This window comes from Malus sylvestris, chromosome 4, assembly GCF_916048215.2.
Source record: "Malus sylvestris chromosome 4, drMalSylv7.2, whole genome shotgun sequence".
NCBI classification, from domain to species: Eukaryota; Viridiplantae; Streptophyta; class Magnoliopsida; order Rosales; family Rosaceae; genus Malus; species Malus sylvestris.
In genome coordinates this window covers 19533441-19557425 of record NC_062263.1, presented here as the reverse complement: position 1 = coordinate 19557425, position 23985 = coordinate 19533441, and the positions used below count along the sequence as shown (strand labels likewise).

Sequence of the window (23985 nt, the reverse complement as noted above, 5' to 3'; positions counted from 1 at the left end):
GATTTCCACTACACCGTAAAGCTGCATTATTTATTTTTTCACAAGTTGACCAAAAGATGCAATTGCTGATAATTTCATGGGCCATGGCCATTACCAGAAAAGCAAATAAAGTATAACAAAGAAAAAGGAGAAAACTACTTGAATAAAAAAAAATAAAGACGGAGAAATGCATTCCATTATTCATTCAGCGAGTGCTTACAAGGGCAATAAGTGAGTGTTTTTGCTTACTTTGGCAATGTGTGATTGGCGGAAGTTGATTTTTTTTTTTTTTTTTTTTTTTGCGGACACGAATTGACTAAAAAAAAAAAAACACAAGAAGACGAGGACATGAGCTGTTGTTGTTAGGGTAGAGAATTACCGAGGAAATATGATCTAAGTGATGTCCCTCATTTTTTTCCAGTAAGTCGTGGTACTACGTCCGTCGTCGTCATGGCGTGTCAATTATACAAAAATGTGTATAAATTGTGTCATTGGGAAAAAAGCACTCCAATAGTGTACAATGAGTGAACTCTTTGCCATGGCCTTTTTCAAAGTTATCATTTTTCTATCTTAAAAATCTCTTTTGGAAGTTTGACCATTAGGCTTTGTGGTTATCCTCAACCCTCACTTTCAAGACCTGCTTAAATAATTTACGTAAGCACCGACCAAAAGCAAAACCATTTTTTCACCTTTCATGTACGTAAGATTTGTCTACATGCTAAGGGCAATTGCTGTGTTTGTTTTTTAAAAACTCATTTGCTTTAAGAATAATCAACTGTAAAATAAAACAGTTGAACATTATTTAATATAAAATAACATAATTGTATATAATGACAAAAAATGGATATAATAATATAGGTGGTGGCAACAACAACATTGGCAGGGGCATGTGGCGGTGATGACTACGACAATGGGGGTATGGTGTTGGTACCAATAACATGGTGTGGTGCATATGTGAAAATGGTGCTAGAGTCAAAGACACAAGTGATGGTGGTTATGGTGGCAGTTACTGTGGTGGGTGTGGTGGTGGTGGTGGTGACGGTTGTAGTTGTGGTAATGGTGCTGGTGACGATGGTGGTCGTAGTAGTGGTAACAACGATGGTAGTAATGACGGTAATGATGTAAGGTTAATAGATGTAGTGATAGGCGGTCAATTTGTTCTCTAATGGAGAGAATGTGTGTAGAAAAGATAAATAATGTAATTTTTAAAAATTAATGAGGACATTACATGAATTTAAAGTATTCATTAAAGGTTCCACTCTGCTTTATATAAACGCAGCTTTTAAAAGTAATCTACAAGCTACTTGTAAAAACTACTATCTGGAGGTTGTTGCTTTAAAAATAAGTAGAATATTTTATTTTTATCAAACCCTTTTTATTGCTTAATTTTAAAGTAAAGCAAGTTTGGTGAAAAAGAACAATACCAAACGGACCTAAGTGATCTGTTGTATTGTCAGTAAATATATATTCCCATGTGGAGAAAACTTTCGAGTAATGGGTCATATGCTTATTAAGTGGATAAATGTTTTGTCCTGTCGGTAACATATCTCCTTTTATCTCCAAAACTCATTTCATCACTAGAGAATATCCATGTATATGACGGTGACACAATGAGATATATACCCCCTCATTTACAGATGTATGTAGTATATATATTGATCATACCAGGTAAATATCTTACAATGCAAGAATGGATTTGGTGTGTTGCTTGTAACTTGTAGCTTGCCTATCAAGCTGTTTAGATTTCCTTGTAACCTTACTTATCTTAGGTTTGTTGTGGTTCTAATATTATATGAAAAGTAAAAAAAATTGAGGTTTTACTATAAAATTAATTGGTAATATGGGAAGTAACCTAACTTACTTATAAGCCATGCAAGATCCCTCCTCTATTAACCTGGGATTTATTCTCAACATCTTGTATAAATTTTGTGTAATTGCTCAATGAACGATTGGCCTAATCAGTTAGTAGCTCGGATTATCCTATCATCTCATTCTCATTACTCTTTCTCATTCTCATTATTCTTTCACATATTCTTCTAATTGATCAATTACATGGACCAATCACATGAATATTGTAGACACAAGAAGATATATTCCGATTATATTTTGAGCGGATTCTCTCCATAATGTGAAATGGTCACGTGATATTCCCAGTTATAGGACAAATTCACTCCATTACGTGGCATGTTTAATAGAGAGCAAGGCTTTTCATGGCTGTGGTTTTCTCCTCGAGGGTGGGTATTTATTCAGAAATTAGACAATTTTTCCTCAGTGGGATTTACCCAAGGTAATAGCAATCACGTTGTTGTGGCTCACTCTTACTCAGATTCCACTGCCCACTTCTGTCATTTCTTCTTTGGCCCATATTCTGGATGGATGCTGTCATATATTCATATATCGTGGCACTTGTGAATGGAAAGATGAAAAATTAAAGTTGCAGTGGTACTCTCTCATATGTCTGGTCTTGTAGGGATTCTAATGCTGGTCTGCCTGCCATCAAATTCCAACCGATTCTTCGTTGCCTACTCAGATGCCACCCATGTTTAATTCCCCACTTTTCAACCACAAATATACTGATCACTCATGAGCTTGTTATTCTTTGATCTCTATGAACAAACCCTACTGGAAAAATTAGGAGGAAATTCTTTTCTATATTGAGAAAATCACTTTGCTAGTGGGTGTATTTACATCAAACAGAATCAATCATATATCACCAAATTGGGATATAAATCTAACAATCATGTTCTCCTGCACCTTATGGTCTAGGAAAATTGTAGTCACCTACCGTTCGATCTAATTCAATGGATGAGGTCATTAACTTTTGTTGTTTTCCTTTCTCTTGCACCATTGGATTAGATCAAATGGTAGGTGATGACAATTTCCTTGAATCATAGAGTCCAGAAGAACCTGACTTATAAATCTAATTCAATTGCTGATTAATTTACGTCTTCTTGTGTCAACTTGTATTCAAGTTTTGTTATGAAGAATGTTACGCATTCATATACTAGTGTAGTTGGAGTCTTGGAGGTGCTATGGGACAAGCAGAAAATTTGAACTTAGAATCTCATTTTAATCCAAAGAATGAGGCCATTTAACTTTTATTGTTTTATTTTCTCCTTCACTGTTGAATTATATCAAACGGTATGTTAGCATAATTTTCTTGGATCACAGTGTTGTGATTATTGTGTTTAAGAATGGGAAAAACAGAACAAAACTTGAAAAATCGAAAACAAAATACTAAGACAAATCACACCAAGAATTAACGTCGTTTGGCTATATGTGCCTATGTCCATGGGGCAGAAACAACAATCTTTTACGATATCGATAATGAGTACAACAGATAATCTTGCCAAATCTCTAGAATTAATACTTGACGAAAAACCTAAAAGAACAAGAACAAAAAAATACACTCTTTATCTTTTTTTCTTTTCTCTCGCACACACTTTGCTTTTCTCTCACTCTGAATCCTTGAGTGCTATACAACTTATTGTTTTGCTCCAATTCAAAACTAGTGCAATAGCCCCTTTATATAAACATATAAAGGTCTTTTTCAGTAAGGATTACTAATTCTAATTGGAATCTAGTTATGAATCCTTCTCCAATTGAGAAACTAACTCCAATTGGAAAAACAATATAAATTGGGCAATTTATATTAGGTAAACAATTTAAACTGGGTAAACAAACTTCAATTAGGTAAACAACTTCAACTCGGGAAACAACTTCAATTGGGAAAACAATTCCAATTGAGAAAACCACTCCAATTGGGAAAACCACTTCAATTGGGCAAACCACTATATCTTCTAAGTCTATAATTCCTAATAGACTTAGGACAACTCATCATGGGCGGGAAAATCCCAATAATCACCCCTCTAGACCATGAGGAAGGTGTCACAAAATAGGATTGCTCTCCTCTTGGCCAAGCACCATTGACCAAACTTATCATAATCAGGCTCTCCCAATTGAACTACTCATGATTAGACTCTCCCTAATCGAACTACTCATAACCAAGCTCCCCCTAATTGAACTACTTATGACCAGACTACCTTTGATTGAACTCTTTTTTAACCAAGATCCTCTTGATTAAACTTCTCTTGACTAGGCTTCCCCTGATCGCAACACCCATGAACAGACTCCCCTGATCGAACATCTCTTGACCAGGCTCCCCCTGATCAGAACTATCATCATCATTGGCAAAGGCAATTATAGACATCTTTGCCAGAAAACATCGCTCATCTTCATCTTGGTCCAATCATCATTAGACATACTCTTAACACCTTCAGTAAAGCATGTCTTCCTCTTGATTTCCACGTAACCCATTTAAAGTAGGTCGCAACCTCCATTTTAAACGAATATCAGCCAAACCAGGCTCATATATCACTTGTTGTGAATGTTGTGTTTAAGAATGCAAAAAACAAAACAAAATTCAAGAAATCGAAAACAAAATAACCAAGATAAATTACACCAAGAATTAACGTGGTTTGACTATATGTGCCTAAGTCCATAGTGCAGCAACAACAATAATTCACTCTATCAATAGTGAGTACAACGGATAATCTTGCCAAATTTCTTGAATTAAGACTTGACGAAAAATCTGAAAGAACAAGAACAAGAAATACACTCTTTATCTCTTTTCTTTTCTCTTGCACACACTTTGCTTTTCTTTCACTTCGACTCCTTGAGTGGTATACAACTTATTGTTTTACTCTAATTCAAAACTAGTACAATAGCCCATTTATATAAACATATAAAGGTCTTCTTCAGTAAGAATACTAATACTAATTGGAATCTAGTTATGAATCATTCTCCAATTGAGAAACTAACTCTAATTGGGAAAATAATAAATTGGGTAGACAATTTAAATTGGGTAAACAAACTTCAATTGGGTAAACAAATTCAATTGGGGAAATATCTCCAATTGAGAAAACCACTCTAATTGGAAAAACCACTTTAATTGGGAAAACCATTAAATCTTCTAAGTCTATAATTCATAATATACTTAAGACAATTCATTATGAAGTGTAAAAACCGAACACATAGAGTCCAAAATAACGGAGTTGGATCTATTCAACTGTTGATGATTTTATGTCACCTTGTGTCGAATCGTATTCCATCATAGATTGATATTGTTAGAAATGCTCTGACATAAGCAGAAGATTTGAACCTAAAATCTATTGTATGTATGTCAATTGGCCACAGTGCATATACCTGAGCATCATACACAGTACTCCCCATAATTGTTGAGTGGCACAAGGACCCACATTCTCTAAACTAAATGATCTAATGGGTTCCAGATAGGAGTTTGTTTAGCCATTTAGCTTAATAATAGTAGTGCCCAGTCTACAGATGAATCATGCTAAAGCACAAGGAAACAAGCCCATTGATTAAAGTTTGTAAAAAACAATGAATAGTGGGAACTTTGGATGTTCATAGTTTTTTACTGTAAAACTGGCCTTTTCTTCGGTTACCAATATTTCACACATTATTAAACATTATGAAATAATTAAACTGATATATATATATATATATACACACACTCATAGTGCTACCTCCAACTGAGTAATGCGAGCACATCTCATGTTTTCACCAACTTTCGTTGTCAAATAATGTGTTTGTCCACCATTTATTCAAATCTAATTCCGCTCTAATTTTTATTTACTTTTGATAAGTAAGATATTGACATGTGTACAGACACATCATCAGATGAATAACCTTGGTGAAAATAGTTGGCGCATCTAGTGTTAGTAGCTCAAAATTTATGCGATCGAGGAACAAATTCGAGACCATTACATAGGTTAGATTGAGAATCAACCATCCTGGGTATACCATAATAGGGGAATCCAATCGAATAATGTTTTCACCAACTTTCGTTATCAAATAATGTGTTTGTCCACCATTTATTCAAATCTAATCCCGCTCTAATTTTTATTTACTTTGGACAAGTAAGATATTGACATGCGTACAGACACATCATTGGATGAATAAACTTGGTGAAAACAGTTGGTGCATCTAATGTTAGTAGCTCAGAATTTACATGATCGAGGAACAAATTCGAGACCATTACATAGGTTAGATTGAGAATCAACCATCCGAGGTATACCAGAATAGGGGAATCCAAACGAAATGAATTCTGTTACACTTTTTCTTCAGTCATTTTAACGTAAAAGCAAAAGGTGATTGTGTGTTTTCAAGTGCGCAACTATACTTTCGCTTTTTTGATCTAATAATTCATGTAGAGATGGGGGGAATTTGCGTACACGGATTCAACAGTAGGGTTCATCGAACTATCTAAAACCACTTTCCCTAGACATCTATAAAAAAAAGAACTCCACTTGATCAGCAGTGACCCAAAACCCATGCAAAGATACCTTAATACTTAATTCGAGGGCACTAACAAGGTATCTTTAAGCTGTATTATTTGTTCAATTAGTAGTTCCTAAGTAAATCACAAAAACTCACTCATATCGAATATGAGGCGAAAAAGGGTTTTCGACAAATATTGACATTTCAATAGGTTAGTAGATTCCCTGTATTTTTAAGTCCCTGGGAATCTTTAGGGTTTGTGTGAACTAAAGTTTCTATATAAAAAGGAACATAGTTTCATAAGTTTTTTCATGCAGGAGAAGAGAAGTGTGTGCATATATTTTACAGTTGAAGTTTCCAGAGCACAATGAGCATAGTCGAAACAATGAAGGCTGCCAAGCCTTTCTTTGCTGTTGTTTTCTTGCAATTTGGGCTTGCCGGCATGGATATTCTCTCTAAGGCAGCACTAAACCAGGGGATGAGTAACTACGTGCTCGTTGTCTACCGCCACGTTGTTGCCACTGCTGTCGTTGCTCCTTTCGCCGTCATACTGGACAAGTCTCTCTCTCATGCACCCAAAACTCCAACTTAGAAGTTGTGTAATTGTGTGACTCTCGTTACTGAAGGGTGTTTGTTTTTCTTGAGCAGAAAAGTGAGACCGAAGATGACGCTTTCGATCTTCATCAAGATAATGCTGCTCGCTTTGCTGGAGTAACGCTTCTAATTGCTTTCTTGTTGTGCAAGGTTTCTCCTAATTTCTTGTAAATCATTATATATCTATCTATCTCTTTGGCAGGCCAGTTCTGGACCAAAATCTGTACTTTATGGGAATGAAGTACACAACAGCAACGTTTGCAGCAGCTATGTGCAATATTCTTCCCGCCCTTACTTTTGTAATGGCTTGGGTTCTTAGGTAACGTACGCTAATATGCACAAAGTATCTCTTTTTCGCCGAGATTATTTTTGTGAAATGTCTAGTTATTTTCGGGTTGGGATACACATAACAACTCGTTGTCTTTTACTCTCAGGCTTGAGAAAGTGAATTTGAAAAGCATCCGGAGCCAAAGTAAGTTGGTTGGAACTGTAGCAACCGTTGCAGGTGCCATGATCATGACCCTCGTAAAGGGTCCACTTTTGCATTTATTTTGGACCAGAGCTAGCCATGAACAGCATACAAGTGCCGCTACTAGCCTCCAAGATTCGATCAAGGGTTCCCTAATGATCACAGTCGGCTGCTTCTGCTGGGCTTGTTTCATGATTCTGCAGGTTACTGGTTCATAAATTTAAGTTTCCTTACATGTTACGATTGGTTGATGGTACTAAAATACATGATGGGTATAGTACGTTGAAAAATATCGAACGTGCATTATTTGACGAGAATCTTCTTAAAAATACGGTGAAAATTTTGTCTCTGCAGGCAATCACACTGAAAACGTACCCAGCTGAGCTCTCCCTTTCGGCTTGGATATGTGCGTTGGGCACACTGGAAGGAACTGCTGTAGCATTGGTGATGGAAAGGGGAAATGCTGCCGTCTGGTCGATAAAATGGGATACAAAATTATTGGCAGCTAGTTACAGTGTAAGAAAAATTCACTTCTAATTGAATTAGAGAAATTCTCTCCTGTGCTCATGGGTTGCGTATGACCCATATGTCAATACGTATTTTTACCATTTTGACAATATAATGACAATACAATAACGATACAATATTTATAATAATTCGGAATACGTCAATACGGCTCATGCACCCACAACCTGTGTGTGCAGGAGAAAATTTTGAATTGTATTAAATCCCCATCTGAGTTTTGTGTTTTACCAACTTAACAAGTGAAGGGCTGAGGACTGAGGGGTGAGGAGAAACTGGTTCTCATCTCATGCCAATTAGTATTCTTTGTTTGTATATTATATAAAAATGTCCTTTTGGAGAATTTACATAATCTCTATTACTAATCCACTCGTTTTTGCTCAATCCCCCATTGTAGTTTTTATACAGGCAAAGTTGCATTAGACGAGGGCTCTCAATTTAAATCTTTCACGGCCCTCCCTAAAACATTGGACCTTCAAATAATACACCTTATATAAACCATGGTTTAGTGTTGATTAGTTGTATGTCTAGTGTTCTTCTAGCCTTTTTTTTCTTCCCAAAGTTTGTAATTGTTGTATTTGTGCATATTTCCCTAAATTCTTATGGTCTTTATATTTACCCAATATCCATGCAGGGAATATTCTGTTCAGGACTAGCTTATTACATTCAAGGAGTAGTAATGAAATACAGAGGCCCTGTGTTTGTGACAGCATTCAGTCCCCTGAGCATGGTTATTGTTGCTGTCATGAGCTCCTTCATCCTGCGTGAGCAAATGTTTCTTGGAAGGTAATCCATCATGTAATCCTTCACAAATTACCACACTCCTGCATGCTTTATGTGTCAACTTTTTTAACAAAACGATACTCTAAACTACTATGATTTGACCATTTTACAGGCTGCTGGGTGCTGTGGTCATAATCGCAGGCCTATATCTCGTTGTCTGGGGTAAAGCCAAAGATTACGAGTCCCCGGAAAAAACAATCGAAGATGAATTAACGGCAACGAAGCAAGCACAAGATGAAAAAGCTCTTGAGGCCATCACAATCGCACCATCTTGCAAATGAAATGCAAGGAGATGGAAAAGAAAACATGACAAAAGGAATCCAATATCTATATATCTCTCATACGAACATATTCTAAACAAATTTCACCGAGCGATGTGAACCTTGGAGATCGGTTAGCAAAGTTGGTCACTAATTCAGGCCCTGCTTGTGACTAGTGTTTAATCGGTCATGCCGAAGACCAATTTTCTTGTAGTAATGTTTTAGGTTTCTCTTTGGTCTATCTATTTACATCAGTTTGCATAATAACAATAAGAATGACAAAAAATCTTTCAGAAAGCAAGTACTAAATTATCTTAAAATTTCATTTCCTTCAAGACTGTTACAAAATACAAACTGCAACCCGTCATCATATGTCAAACGACTAAAAACGGAGGTTCTATTCTGGGCGTAAGGTTCGTCTCAAAGATTTACAAGAACTACTTGTCCTTGACATAACTACCCTGAGCCATTGCGTTAGTGAGGAAGTCACCGTCAGTGAGTAGCAAGTAACAGCCAAAAACGATTACTTGTATTCACAAAACAAAAGATGGTCCTGCCTCCGAACAAGCTTGCTTCATGAAAGTTGCTTTCCCTCTTCCTTGCCATATATACGCTGAAGTTCACGTGTTGCTGCCAAAAAGGATTCTGACATGGAGAAAGAGGAGCAAACATGAGAAGAAAACATTCGTAGCATAAAACAAGCATACCAGGAAAATGGGAAAATTTGGAGTGTCAAATGGTGTATCACCTTTCCAAAGGTGGAAGGATTTCTGATTGATAGGCGAACCAGTAATAGTCTGAATAACTTCAAACAGCATGTTCTGCGGTGTGCTCCTGAGCTCTTGAACAATCCCATATATAGTTTTGCCATTCTCAAAATATATGTGATTATTCGGGTGTTTTGTTTTGCAATCAGCGTGACGCTCAAATTCATATGCATTGATTACCTAATAAGCATTGTTGATTCGAATGGATCACCAAATTGGCCTTCAATATGAAAAAAGAAATAAATAAAAAAACAGAACAAACTTGCCTTTGAGAAGTTGCACGACTGACAGCCACATAGATACCCAGAACCTTTGATCACACCCTGCAGCTCCTTCTAAAATGCATATGAAGAATATATGTGTCACCAAAGATAGCCTAACCTGGAAATGAATGCATGAGGACAAGGATTTTTACCTCCCGTGACCAGGCCGTATATTTTACAGGAACTCCATCCAGCATACCTGTTGACAGTAAACTTCGAACATTTGATGGGAAGTTGTTCGGGGGAACCTTCTTAGACGTTTTATGTTCAACTTTCTTTTTCAAAACATTTTCATTTCCAGCAGTTATATGAGGTATATTAACAAGTACACAGGACTTTGATTTGCCCAACTCTCTCTCATTCACAGCTTCTGTTTTAAAAAAAGGTTGACCCATCAGAAGCTCATAACCAGAGATTGCAGAGGTATTTGCATCATCATCATCACATCTGCCAAAGGATATGATAGTACTCTCCCGCTTATCATAAGAGTGACCAATCGATAACATATTGTTGTCACCCTTGCTGTAGGCATGACCAACGGATATAGTACTCTCTTCCCCTTTATTGTAGAAATGACCCGTTGACATGGTACTTTCCTCTGCGTTGTTGTAGGTTTGGCCGATAGAAATGATATTATTGTCACTTTTGTTGAATGTCTGACGCACTGATAGGGTGTTATTGCTCTCCTTGTATGATTGACCAATCGACATGCTTTCATCCCCCTTGTTAAAGGGTTGCCCAATTGAAATGAAGCCGTTATCTGCCCTGCTGTAGGTATCACTCATGGATATGAAGTTGTCATCCCCCTTCTTATAAATGAGGCCCGTGGATGCTGAGTTGTCGTCAGCCTTGTAAGCGTGAGCCGCCAACACAGCATCATTATCTGCCTGATCATAAGCTTGTCTGATTGAAACAGGCATGACATTCTCAGAGTCCCTTACCTCGCTAACTTTGACTTTTCTAAATCCACCGTAGTTAGGACTGGATCTAGGATCTTCTAGTGTATTGGACATAGATAGACCAAATGAGTAGTCATTCCCAAATAAATCCTCACTAACTTTTCTAGCCAAATTCATCTTTTCCGTTCCAACAGACGGAATGCTCCTTTCATCAAAATTCACAGCACGGTCTGTTTCAGAATCAAATAGCCTTTCAGTGAAATGGCCAGAGAATGATTGAAAACTAGGAACATTTCCCCACGGAGAAACATTTGCAGTTAACATTCCCGAATACAGATTGTTGTGCGGAACTTCAACCGCCTGTTTCTTGTTGGGGAACAGTACTTCAGGACCATCCATGAACCACTGATGAGAACGCTTAGGCTCAATTCTAGAAGAATTATCATACAGCGCCTCACCTTTGTTTAAACACCCAGTACCCTTTGCCATCCAAAGTCCCTGATTCTGAAAAGACTGTCACAAATACTACTCAGAAAGACGACTTCACTACGTAACTAATTTACATATACGAAAATAAGCAAATTCAAATCTCTATTTTGGTTTTAAATACCAAACTAATACTAACAACCTTAAATCAAAAGCGAAACACATCAACCAGCTATGAGAACTAAAACTTAGAACACATATGCATTCGAAAACCTAGCATCCAAACCAATAACAAAAGCACATTGCTAAAAACACATGCAAAGATCTAATCTCGGAAGCCAAACTTCGTTAAAGAGACATCAAACCTACCATTTCTGTTGATTCACTGCAAACTCCACTCCGCCGGGGCTTTTGCAATTGCCAGGGACCTGGTTGAACAACTATTTACACTCCTATCTACAAATCTCCTTCCACCCACGATGCACATTGACATTCCAATTCCAAGATTAAACTTTCTGCCCTTAATTTATCTGCCAAACAAGATTAAACAAATAAGTAAATCTGTAAACCCAATTAATTAAGTATAAACACAATTAATTAATGATCCACTACAAATATCAGTCATGCTCTGTTTGGCAACCGAGAAAATGTCGAAAACGAAGCGAAAATCGAACCTCTAAATGCAAAGATTATCACTTTTTGAAAACCCAGAATCGAAAATCGCTTATTTAATAGCAATGCAACCAAACAGGGACTTAACAGCTAAACAGGAAGCGAAGCTCTTAACCCTAAGACCCTACTCTGTAACGCATCATCAAAAGCAGCGGTATTTTCAATGAAAACCTGACAGTGGGATCCGTAGATGGTGAACGATGAACTTCCCGGCGCCTAAGTGGCCGGAGAACACGCCGGATAATGTACGGACGGAGATCTTGGTGAGATCTGACAGTGAGAGGGACTTGGATTTTGCAGTCGAGTGAACAAAAGAATACAAGATGATGTGAGTGACCTGCCGGATCACTATGCGTGGAAATTGCATCGGGGCCGTACACGTGGCATTGGGACACGAACCGTTCTGAAACGGTTGGACTGAGCTGCAGTTAGAACTTGGAAGTTAGAAGTGTTTGAACAACTTATATTGTACGAGTAAATCATTATTTTTACACCTAAATTTTTTTTATGATGTTAAGAATACAAGAATACTTGCAAGTTTTTTTTTTTATATATATAGCATTGTATGCATTATAACAATATCCCATAGCAACAATAGGTGCGTACCATGATATGACGATGTCTTGAGTTATACATAACATCTGTCCATATCTCATTAGATTTGTAAGAAAAAAGGTTGTCCCACCTAGGGGAAATATATTCTTTTGCATTTTTGGGAATTATTTAATTTTATGGGAGGAAAAATACTTTGGTGAGTGGTAGCACTATATGACTATGCACCTTAAAATAGACATTCCAGCTTTGATTGGAATTGGAAGCATCTCCTCCATTACTTTAGATAATTGTTGATGAAATTGAAACATCTAACTCTACCTACTATATTAAGGCTTAAGGGGGAATATGAAGCTTATAATTGGTGGCTAATGAAAGGGTATGACCCTAAGTATAACAGGAAAGATTTTTCAGTGTGCCGAGAACACGGTCTGGTACATCAAATGTAATAATATAATTGGTTGGAAACTTGGAAAAAGAAAATTTTCACATGCACCGGATTCCATCAGAACTCCGAAGTTAAATGAGTTTGGGCGAGAGTAGTACTAGGATGGGTGACCTTCTGGGAAGTCTTCGTGTTGCATCCCCCTGCCTTTTAACTCCACATGTGTAAGTTTATCTTACATTGCCGGTCCCAAACCCGGATAAAAGAAGAGAGGAGGGCGTCAGGTAGTCGACAACTAGCACTCCTAGGTTACGTCGAATCCTTATGAAAATGAATCCAGAACGAAATCGCGCTAAAGCTAGGGCGTCACCAGTAAGTGGCGCGCTGTGTGGCCCGAACACAATGATAAATGAGCAAGGGTCACTATATCTCCATCGGCACCCAGATGCAGTGTTAAATGAGCAAGAAGGTCATAGAAACTTCTTTTTGAACGACTCCACTCAAAGTTGTTTGGAAGCATATGCTCCTATCAATTTTACACAGGACACACAAAAGAAGTACTTGAATCCTATTAAACGAGGAAGGGTGAAGAAGCTAGGACAGAAGGGTAGAGTTCAAGAGAGTAGAATGTGTTTATGAACGTGGAATATAGGAACCTTAACGGGAAAATCTATGGAAGTAGTGGAAGTTATGGTGAGGAGAATGATAAGTATTATGTGCCTACAAGAAACTAAGTGGGTTAGTTTTAAGGCATAAGATCTAGAAAACTCAGGTTTTAAATTTTGGTATTCGGGCACAAATAGAACAAGAAATGGTGTTGACATCATCGTGGACAAGACCTTGACACAAGATGTTGTAGATATCAAAAGGGTAGGAGATAGGATTATGGCAATCAAGATTGTAATAGGACAAGAACTCATCAATGTGATTAGTGTGTATGCACCTCAAGTAGGGTTGGATACGAGTTTGAAGGAGAAATTTTGGGAAGATCTTAGAGACTTGGTGCAATGAATTGCTCAGACGAAGAAGGTATTTATAGGATGAGATTTAAATGCACACGTAGGCAAGAAGACAGGCAACTATGGAGGTTTTCATGGTGGCCATGGTTTTGGGGAGAGAAACGAGGATGGGGAAGCCATCTTGGATTTTGCAATGGCATATGATCTCTTCTTAGCCAACACCTTCTTTAAGAAGAGAGAAGAACATGTGATCACCTACAAGAGTGGGTCGGCAAAAACACAAATAAGATTTCTTCTAATGAGGAAAGGGTATTGTATAACTTGTAAGGATTGCAAAGTTATACTGGGAGAGAGCTTGGCTAATCAACATCCCTTGTTGGTGATGGATGTACATATCAACAGAGAGAGAAAAAAGAACAAGGCCTAAAAGTGCCCAATGACTAGATGGTGGAATTTAAAAGGATAAAAACAAGTCATTTTCAAAGAGAAAGTAATCAACCAACGTGTGTGGGATAGAAATTGGGAAGCTAGCCAAATGTGGGATTTCATGGCTAGTTGTATCCGAAAAGTAGCAAAAGAGGTATTAGGAGAGTCCAAGGGCTTTGCTCAACACAAAAGGAATCTTGGTGGTGGAATGATGAGGTACAAACAAAAGTGAAGACTAAGAAGGAATGTTGTAAAGCCTTATACAAAGATATGACCGAGGAAAATGGTGAAATGTATAGAATAGTGAAGCAAGAGGTGAAGAAAGCTGTGAGAAAAGCTAAGCTAGCGGCTTATGACGATATGTATAAGCGATTAGATACCAAAGAAGAAGAGGTGGATATCTATAAACTAGTTAAAGCAAGGGAAAAGAAGACAATTGACCTAAACCAAGTGAGATGCATCAAGAATGAGGATGGAAAAGTTCTTGCTACAGAGAATGTGGTCAAAGACAGATGGAGAGGTTATTTTCTTGATCTTTTCAATGAAAGACATGAAATGAGTACTTCTTTGGGAGAGTTGAGTAACTCAGAAGAGTGTAGAAACTACTTCTTTTACCGCTGAATCAGGAAGGAAGAAGTGGTTGTAGCTTTGAAAAAGATGAAGCATAGAAAAGCAGTGGACCCAAATGATATACTAATCAAAGTGTGGAAAGTCTTGGGAGAGACGAGTATAGCATGGTTGACAGACCTTTTCAATATGATTTTGAAAACGAAGAAGATGTCAAATGAATGGCGAAAGAGCACTTTGGTGCCTATCTACAAGAATAAGGACAACATACAAAATTGCATGAACTATAGGGGTATTAAGCTAATGAGTCATACAATGAAGCTCTAGGAGAGAGTCATTGAGCATAGATTGAGGTAAGAGACACGGGTTTCGGATAACCAATTCGGGTTCATGCCAGGGCGCTCAACCATGGAGGCAATCTATCTCTTACGAAAATTGATGGAAAAATATAGAGATAGGAAAAAGGATTTACACATGGTCTTTAAAGATTTGGAAAAAGCATATGATAGGGTCCCAAGAGACATTTTTTGGAGGATTTTAGAGAAAAAAGGAGTACGAGTAGCATATATCCAAGCTATAAAGGATATATATGATGGAGCAAAGACTACTGTAAGAACTCATGAAGGACAAACCGAAAGCTAACTGTTGGGTTACATCAAGGCTCATCCTTAAGTCCTTACCTTTTTGCATTGGTAATGGATGAGTTAACAGGACATATTCAAGATGATATTCCCTGGTGTATGCTTTTCGTAGACGATATAGTGTTGATAGATGAAACTCAGAAAGGAGTAAATGCGAAGCTTAAGCTTTGGAGAGGAATGTTGGAATCTAAAGGTCTTCGCCTAAGCCGATCAAAGACAGAATATATGGAGTGCAAGTTCAGTGCAAATTGAGGCCAAAATGAGTTAGGGTGAGGATTGGAGATCAGGAAGTACCAAAGAGCGACCGATTTCGCTACCTAGGATCTATCTTGCAAAAGAACAGAGAATTAGATGGAGATCTCAACCATAGAATACAAGTTAGATAGATGAAGTGGAAGAGTGCATCCGACGTGTTGTGTGATCGCATTATGCCACTGAAACTCAAGGGAAAATTTTATAGGATGGTAATAAGGCCGACGATGTTGTATGGCACGTAATGTTGGGTGGTGAAGCATCAACACGTACATAAAATGGGTGTAGTAGAGATAAGGATGCTTCATTGGATGTGTGGGCACATAATAAAGGATAAGATGAGAAATGAGGACATCTGAGGTAAAGTATGAGTAGCCGAAATTGAAGGAAAGATGAGAGAAAATCAATTACGGTGGTTTGGACATGTGTAAAGAAGGCCTACTGACGCTCCGGTTAGAAGATGCGACTACGAGATAAAGGTCCAAGGCCGAAGGGGTAAAGGAAGACCTAGGAAAACTTTGGAAGAGACCCTAAGAAAAGACTTAGTGTACTTGGATCTAACGGAGGACATGACACAGAATCGAGCGTAATGGCGTTCTAGGATTCATATAGCCGACCCCACTTAGTGAGAAAAGGCTTTATTGTTGTTGTTGTTGTATTATACTATAACACTTGGTGTATCAAACTATATTCTCGACACACTAATTTTTTTTTCTTCTTATAATGGACTTTCCAACAAAATTGGGTGGAAATAATTGGTCCAAAGTGTTTCCATTAGTGTCTTGGTGGGCATTTGCCTTGGCTCTGAAAGTTCCATATACTATTGTGTGTGGATCGTATTGTTACTAATTCACTTTTTTTTTCTTTTATTATTTTTAATTCACATCGTATTGTTATTAATGTATTTAAGTTATAACACGAGACATTGTTATGAGTTAGCAAAAAAGCAATGGTGTTGGTCACTTTTAACAAACTTTGAGTGTCTTTATAGTCCTTTGTAATTCTACAAAATTACAAGAAACCCAAAAAATCACTGCCTCAGCTCTCAACAACAGTCGTCACTCAAACATTCGAGTTTGAGCTGTTAGTCATAGCCGCTACAAAGGTTCTTCACAACAAAGCCGATTGTGGTGTTTTGTTAAGTTGGATGGGGATCTAGCGCTACAAAGTTGGTGAGTTTAATACGGGCTAGACCGACTATTTCACTAGTAAATTGCAAAAGCGAACAATATGGGGAGCAAAGACACTACTACAAAGCCACTACCCCCAGTTCCCTTAACATAAACATTCATTCAAAACTGTCCTTTTTTCTACACATTTCAACTCTTAATAAACCTCCTCTCTCTGTTCCCTCTCCCCCTGCTTAATCTCAAACAAAGATGCATTCTTCTGCAAAAAGCTGATTAACCACTTACAATTCAACTTTTCGCAGAAGCTGCTTTCACTCACCATCCCCACTTTCCCCAGTCCTTAGCAGTTTATGTGTTTCTGCTTCTCTGCTCCACTACAACTCAAACTTCATCATCATCATGCCTTCAAAAATTTAAGCATGCCTTTGTGAGCTTAATATTTCAGTCCCAACAACTGTCAAAAAAAGCCAGAAACACCAGCTTCTGCTTCTGGTCTTCAAAAATGTGGGCTGTGTTTGGCAGTAATTAAATCAGAACCTTGAGATGGTGTCTAAGCTTTTGGCTCTGGTGAGTAGCAAAAGCTCTTCTGCCTGCACTTTGGCCGATGACTTGAGCACGCAAGAGTTGGGCTTTTTCTTGGCAGCCCAGTCTAATCGGACTGAAAACAACGAATAAACTGGTCTGTGGTCTGAGAATTTCGACTCCCCTCTCATGTAACACATTTGTTTAAGCCCTTCCCCCTTCCATAAAATCCTGTCACACCTGCCGTATATACATATCAAACCACATTAGCTTCTTTTCCGAACTAAACTTAAGAATATAAGATCGAACATAACTATTTGAGTCACATTTACTGATTGTAGCTGTGTCTACGACAAACATAAACTCAACGTATGGAAGTGAGAAATTAGAACAATGCAGATGTTATGAACGCTACTACGCTTCCTAAACTTAGTTTTTCAGGTTCGTGTTGGTTTCCAGAGGAAAAAAAAGATACTACCGAATTCATACAAGAGATTATATCTTAAACTAATTTAAAACTGCGGAAAAATATATTCAAACTCGAGTGCATAAAAGAGCATCGCTGCTCTATTCAACGCAGTTATGCCGACGTCCGCAGTAGCAAAGGTTTAAATAAAAGCAACTTGTTTTGAATATGATAATACAGACATGATGGTCTGTACAAGTCACATGTTCAATTTTTTTAACCAAATGAAGGAAACAGGTCCATTTTTCACCTGCCGACTCCTAAATTAAGCTATTAATCTAAAACATAAAATGATGACCAAAAACTAATATCGGTTTCATGTGAACAAAATTGATAATTACTTAATTAGAAAGTGATATCCTATTTAATTATTTATTTTCTCTGCTCTCACAGTAATGGTCCCAGCTTAATGATGCTTAAACAGTTAAATCCCACCACCGGCAACACCAATTTTAGAAAAAAATTAATATAGGACGTAAAAGTTCAGCTTTATTTGGATTAATTCAATTGAATAGAAAATGTGAAAAAGTCAGTACTAATAAAATCAATTTGAAAAATAATTTAAAACAAAATCCGGAACTGCAGCCTGGAGTCAAACACAGATTCAATAAAATTTGACAGGTCAGTTATGGGACTAAGAGGATGATTACCCTAATTGAATATGGAGCTTAATAAAGTTGATTGTCCTTAACTACATGATGTACTACATTTACTGCCTACATTGTTGATGAGTGATCTTAATGCTAATATAACTCATCTTATCTCTGATATGGGTGAAACGGGTCTCGCCTACGTATGTTATTAAAAATTCATATAAAAAAAATATAATTACATTATGTTTGTGTAATGATGGTGATCACTACCTTGCTTGCTCCTGTATTTCAATAAACTCGATGAAATGCGTAGTAAAATTTGATGCAAGGAATCTTACCAAGCAGGAGTGCGTTTCTTCTCTCTGGAGTTGGAAGATTGGGCAACGTAATGATCAGAATTAGCCAGGTATTTGTAGGTTGGAGCAAAATATATCCTCCCTTCCTCCCACCCTTTAAACACTCGACCGGCTTGCTGCTCTAAAATTAGCTGCCAAGAAACAACCAAATCCGAGCGTAAGATTCAAAATACCAACAATACCGTTTTGGATTTGAGATGTTACAGTAGAACGAACTTACGTTAGTATCTTACCTGATCCTTCTCAAGAAGTGCCTGCCAATCGTGCTTCTTTAGTAGTTCATGTGTGTCACTGCAGCAAGCAGTTGCCAGCCGATAATTTAAATCCCCAAGCCAAATAACCTTGCTGCATTAGATTAAAAACAGGCAAAATTGTCTTAGTTGGAGGATTAAAACAACTGTAATCTATAATTATTGGCAATTAAATGAACAAAAATAAGAGAGGTTAGGTTTCGATGACTTACTCATGGTCTATAATGCTATCAGGAGGAAGCAGTTGTCCCCTTATTCTACATGAATGAGAAAAGCTTGTTTTCTTTAAGATTTCCATGACATCTGAGTTCCTTCTCATCTCATCCCCTTCTTTCTCCCCAGAGGTCAAATGTGCACACACGAAACAAAATGTTGTTCCGTGCAACGTCATGCTGATTGATACTGAACCCTGTTGCACGAAAAAATTATATAGCTAAGAGCGACTAACTCAACCACAATGTTGTCATATGTGCACTACTATATATATTTGTATCATCTCAAGTGATCGACCATCTTTTCAATAGGAGTTGGACCAACCATGCGGGAACTACACAGGTCATCCCGCTTCTGTTAAAGCGATGGTGGTACACTGATCATATGCTCAGTTCGTGTGGTATAAGTTTTGTGTTTTGACATTTAACTAACCTTGTTTCCAAGGTATCCCATTATGCCTGTACCGACACACGACACTTTCGTGTCGCTAATGTGTCTACAAAGATCTGCACGAACCCACACGCACAAAAATATTCCAACCATCTGCTTGCTTGCTGATAGGCAATAACGATGTCCTTGCCTTGGACTATTGCCCTTCCATGGACACATCAATGGCGACGCTGGTGAGTTTTCTCCACTTGAAGTCGATGCTGGATTCAAATTCAGAAGTCTTTCAAAGTCCGCATCGCTAAGCTCGTCTTCTAACGAAAGCAAGTCGGAGAAGCTGAGCCTAGGCTTGCATTGCTGGTCAAGCTGTGAAGAATGTTCTGTGTGGGTGGCACTGCTGTAATAATGCGAAAGTCCAGAGTCATTCTTGTTCAATGCTTCACGAATAAGCGTCACCCACTTGGCAGCTGGGGCCTTGTCCTCCGCACCCAATACGTTACCGGCATTCAAAGGGACAATTTCTTGGAACCTAATTAAAACACACAAAAAATGAAAAAAAAAATCCCATTTAGATAATTGGACATAAAATATTGTCAGATTCTAAATGTATATCATTTAACATCGTAAACCATGATTTAACATTGAGTAATGCTAGAGGAATCAATTTTTAAGATCAAATTTGTAAATCATGCGATATGTCACAAACAAGAAATACGCACATTAACCAACAGTTAAGTACTAGTTCAATCATCAACCACCACTTCTTATGGTTTACGAAATTTGGACTCAATAGTTGCTCTCTAGCATTACTCTTTAACATAGTTGCTCTCTAGCATTACTCTTTAACATCATAATCAGATAAACAGTCTGACAAGAAAATATTATCCGTATACTACGTAACTAAAACTTGCAACAAGAACCCAAATATGTAAAGAATATTGGATTGGATCTAATGAAAGAGCACATTATAGATTGGACCACTAATTGGCACAAACTCTTCTTTTCAATGTTCAGACTATTATTATTAAAATGACAAGGAAAAATACAAGAAAGGAGTCTAATTTGGAATGCAAATTGAGAGGAGAGAGAGAGAGGGGGAGAGAGAGGAGAGAGATGCAAAGCAAAGACTTACCCAAGAACATAGATGTCTGCGGGAGAAGGGGACTTCAGCCACTCCCCCATGTTCAAGCCCTCGTGGGGTGATTTCCCTCCAACATTCCATGTCCCCACGAACATTCTAAATATATAAACGACCTCTTTAAGTCTAGCCTCACAAAAACTTGTGTGAAGAGAATCATTGTTTCAAAAAGACAAAGCCCTACATTTTTGCAATTATGAACACCACACAATCTAAGAAAAGTTGCAGCCACGTATTTATTGACCTAAGTATGTACGTGACTGTTGTAATTGGTTAGCAATTGCTTGCATAAGCAAGTCCGGCTATAGCATAAACACATGAAAATACTGTCATCATTACTCATTGAATGACACTAAGTAGCACATTAAGTGGTCCATTTGACACATTCAATGGTGTGTATAAGGGTTTATACACTACCAATTATTTGTAGGTATTCACACTTATCACTTATTTATGCCCTAAAAGTCTTCATTTACACAATCATGATATAAAACTTGGGTTGTGATTTTCACACACCCTTAACTACTTTTCCCACACCCCTTCCTATTTTTTAATAGTTAATTGGTATTCTACTATTTCATCTTACATATATACCATTCCTACTTTTTTATGGTAATTAATGAAAGAATAAATAGGGAGGGGAATGTATGAAAGATTAAATAGTAGGATATTAAGTACTAAAAAAATAGGAAGGGGGTGTGGGAAAAGTAGTTAAGGATGTGTGAAAATCACAACCCTAAAACTTACGTGAAATTTACGTATTTATACCCTAGAAGACGACAATTACACAATCGTGATATAAAACTTACTTGAGATTGAGATCATTGCTGAAAGTTGATGTCTCCATCCCAAAACTCGGTCTATGTGTTGTTTTCCCCACCAAGGTACACCCATCTTATAAGAAAAATAAAATAAAATAAGATTAATCCGACTAAAACCCAAAATTAAAAAAGCTTATTTACTTTGAGAAAGCATATAGCAACGAACACCTAGTTACAGTTCATGTTACTGCACCACAATAACTCCAAACTCCATCATCCTAACATCCTTCACCGTCCACGTGGCACAACCAGAGTTACCTCTGTACTATTCCATGGGGACCCAACCAGAATCAAGGGGAGCCCATCATGATTCATGACCCAGCTCGTGTCTAATCAAAACTAACAACAAAAGCCGTGGATCGGACGGCTCCGAGGATATCAGGGCGCCTGTGCAAGATGGAGGGGAAAGAGCCCAAGGTGTACCTAGTACGAGTACAGTGCCGTTGCATGGTAAAATTACCTGAAAAATCGTCCGGTACGCTGACACAGCGGTCTTGGTCCGAGCAGCTCTTCCTTCTCCCAGTCTCGTCTGACACAACAACCAAACAAACAAACAAACTTCAGATCGGAAACCACCGAAAACACCCGATACGAAACGAGACACCACGAAAAACCGAAATCTTACATTTCGGAGAGTAATCGGAATGAAACTCGTCCCCTTTGCTTGGTATGTTGAGCCATTTCCTCGCCACTACTTTCGGCCACGAGGGCTGTAACAAAACAATTCCGATATCGGATTTTAATTTCTGTTTCGATTTCGGTTACAGGCACCCTATCTATTACAAATTTACGATAAACAAACAAATGAATGGCCAAAAGATGAATCGGGTACCTTGGAAATCTTCCTTCCGTCGGTCCGCATTGCTCCGCCGTCCAGTCACCGGACCAAAATCCAATCCACAACTCTGAAAATCTGGATGGAGAGGAAGGCGAGTTTAGTAGGTGTGTTAAGATAATCCGAATCTAAAAACACATTAATAATTTACTTATTAAGAAAAAAATATGATTAGGGAAGTGAAAGTCGTCAAGAAAAACAAAAGGGGTGCTGAATCAAACGAAAAATAATATAATTTATTGACACATATTTCCAGCAAGAGGAAAACGAAGGTTAAATTAGTGTCAACTGGAGCATTCAACGGCAATATAAAAAAACCCAGTTGCAGGAGATATGGAGACAGCTTCGGAATCAACGTAAGCTTGAGGAAATGAAATTAAAATTAAAAGAAAATAGAAAAAATTACAATATTAGAGAAAATGATTTTTGTGGTAATTATTAAATAAGGGAGAGAGAATAGGCCAGGTTCATCCTTTTGGAGGAGGAATAATTATTTACAAACAAGAACAGGGACCAAAAGGGTTGGCCTTTTTTTGAGATCTTTAGCCACGGATCAAATCCCAATAAAATATGTCACAAAAGGTTTACCTTTTGTCAAGTCTGGAGTTGGGTTTTACATGGGAAACATAAAGATTTGGACTTTGAGAACCAAGATATGAGAGAACGATGAGAAACGACTGGAACCCAGAAGCTTTTTTTTTTATCTGGGGAATTTGAGATTTGGGTTTTGTAATATAGGGAAGGAGTCACAAGATCTTGGTGATTAGAGAGACAACAATGGTGTAATTAACAAATGAGGCACATAAACGGAAAAAAAACAGAGCTTCACAAAAATAGTGGGACAATAAAACAGAGAGAGAGAGAGAGAGAGGGAGAGAGAGAGAGGAGAGAATCATAAGGACTGAATGATTTCAGGGACGTACTGTCAATCGCATTGCTGATTAGAAATGGGATTTATGTCACAAATCAATAATTAAAACAAGCACAACAGTATATTTACAGAAAATTAAAAAAAAGTTGAAATTTTGGGTTTTGGGTTTACGGGGGAAACGGAATGCTTACAGGAATGAATCCAGAGGAGATGATGGTAAAATTGAGGAAGGTTGAAAATCTTTCGTTGTCGATCAGGTAAAGAAGGTAAGAGACAAGTCAGAGAAGCCAAAGACCTGATGTCCGCGGGCTCCTGCTTGTTTGCATCTTTTGGTTGGCTGGGAAGAGGAGAAGAGAGAAGAAGAATGCCGGGGAACTTGGGGGCGTTCCTCGTAAAACCAAAAAGGCAGCAGTTTGGCTTCTCAAATTTATAACCATCAGAGAGAGAGGTTTTCGTGTGAGGAGACTAGACGAGGGTGTCCAACTTTGAAATCCAACTTTTACAAAGCACACATTTTCCGTTTAGATATTTTAGTCATTTTGTTAAAACATGAGTAATGCAAAATTTACGGTGTCTAGTGTTACTAAAATTTTAGGGTAAATTACATTTTACTATCTCCACCTTCAGTTTGGGATTGAGTCGATTTCAATTTCTTAGATCTTTAAAATATTTATATTTCAATTTCA

General features: G+C 37.7%; 3 protein-coding genes and 1 pseudogene across 10 annotated transcripts; 2 read left to right on the top strand and 2 right to left on the bottom strand.

Annotated features, from left to right (window-relative positions):
- Positions 1–6250: 6250 nt before the first annotated feature.
- Positions 6251–9204, top strand: LOC126620196 (WAT1-related protein At2g37460). Of its 2 annotated transcripts, none has more exons than XM_050288702.1 (8): positions 6251–6374; positions 6597–6837; positions 6928–6990; positions 7076–7192; positions 7308–7545; positions 7697–7858; positions 8499–8650; positions 8760–9204. In XM_050288702.1, exons 2-8 carry the CDS (start codon positions 6647–6649, stop codon positions 8926–8928), a joined length of 1092 nt encoding a protein of 363 aa, XP_050144659.1. In that variant the 5' UTR covers positions 6251–6374; positions 6597–6646; the 3' UTR covers positions 8929–9204. The 2 variants fall into 2 exon arrangements, with proteins under 2 accessions (XP_050144659.1, XP_050144660.1); XM_050288703.1 differs by having other exon boundaries at positions 6339–6490.
- LOC126620193 (uncharacterized) lies at positions 9196–12360 on the bottom strand. 5 transcript variants are annotated; one of them, XM_050288698.1, is made up of 7 exons: positions 12106–12359; positions 11632–11792; positions 11295–11349; positions 10090–11066; positions 9941–10009; positions 9656–9854; positions 9196–9552 (listed from the first exon to the last, which is right to left on the bottom strand). In XM_050288698.1, exons 2-7 carry the CDS (start codon positions 11632–11634, stop codon positions 9482–9484), a joined length of 1374 nt encoding a protein of 457 aa, XP_050144655.1. In that variant the 5' UTR covers positions 11635–11792; positions 12106–12359; the 3' UTR covers positions 9196–9481. The 5 variants fall into 5 exon arrangements, with proteins under 5 accessions (XP_050144655.1, XP_050144654.1, XP_050144652.1 ...); XM_050288697.1 differs by having other exon boundaries at positions 10090–11340; positions 12106–12360; XM_050288695.1 differs by having other exon boundaries at positions 10090–11349; positions 12063–12359.
- Positions 12361–12953: 593 nt separating this feature from the next.
- LOC126620499 (5S ribosomal RNA) lies at positions 12954–13073 on the top strand (annotated as a pseudogene).
- A 3878-nt stretch (positions 13074–16951) lies between these two features.
- Positions 16952–23784, bottom strand: LOC126620195 (type I inositol polyphosphate 5-phosphatase 8-like). Of its 3 annotated transcripts, none has more exons than XM_050288699.1 (11): positions 23491–23784; positions 22426–22506; positions 22219–22303; positions 22054–22122; positions 21582–21666; positions 20767–20871; positions 19680–20163; positions 19247–19443; positions 19017–19128; positions 18766–18914; positions 16952–17608 (listed from the first exon to the last, which is right to left on the bottom strand). In XM_050288699.1, exons 2-11 carry the CDS (start codon positions 22453–22455, stop codon positions 17377–17379), a joined length of 1548 nt encoding a protein of 515 aa, XP_050144656.1. In that variant the 5' UTR covers positions 22456–22506; positions 23491–23784; the 3' UTR covers positions 16952–17376. The 3 variants fall into 3 exon arrangements, with proteins under 3 accessions (XP_050144656.1, XP_050144658.1, XP_050144657.1); XM_050288701.1 differs by having other exon boundaries at positions 23595–23784; XM_050288700.1 differs by lacking the exon at positions 23491–23784 and adding an exon at positions 23017–23474.
- Between the last annotated feature and the right edge of the window lie 201 nt (positions 23785–23985).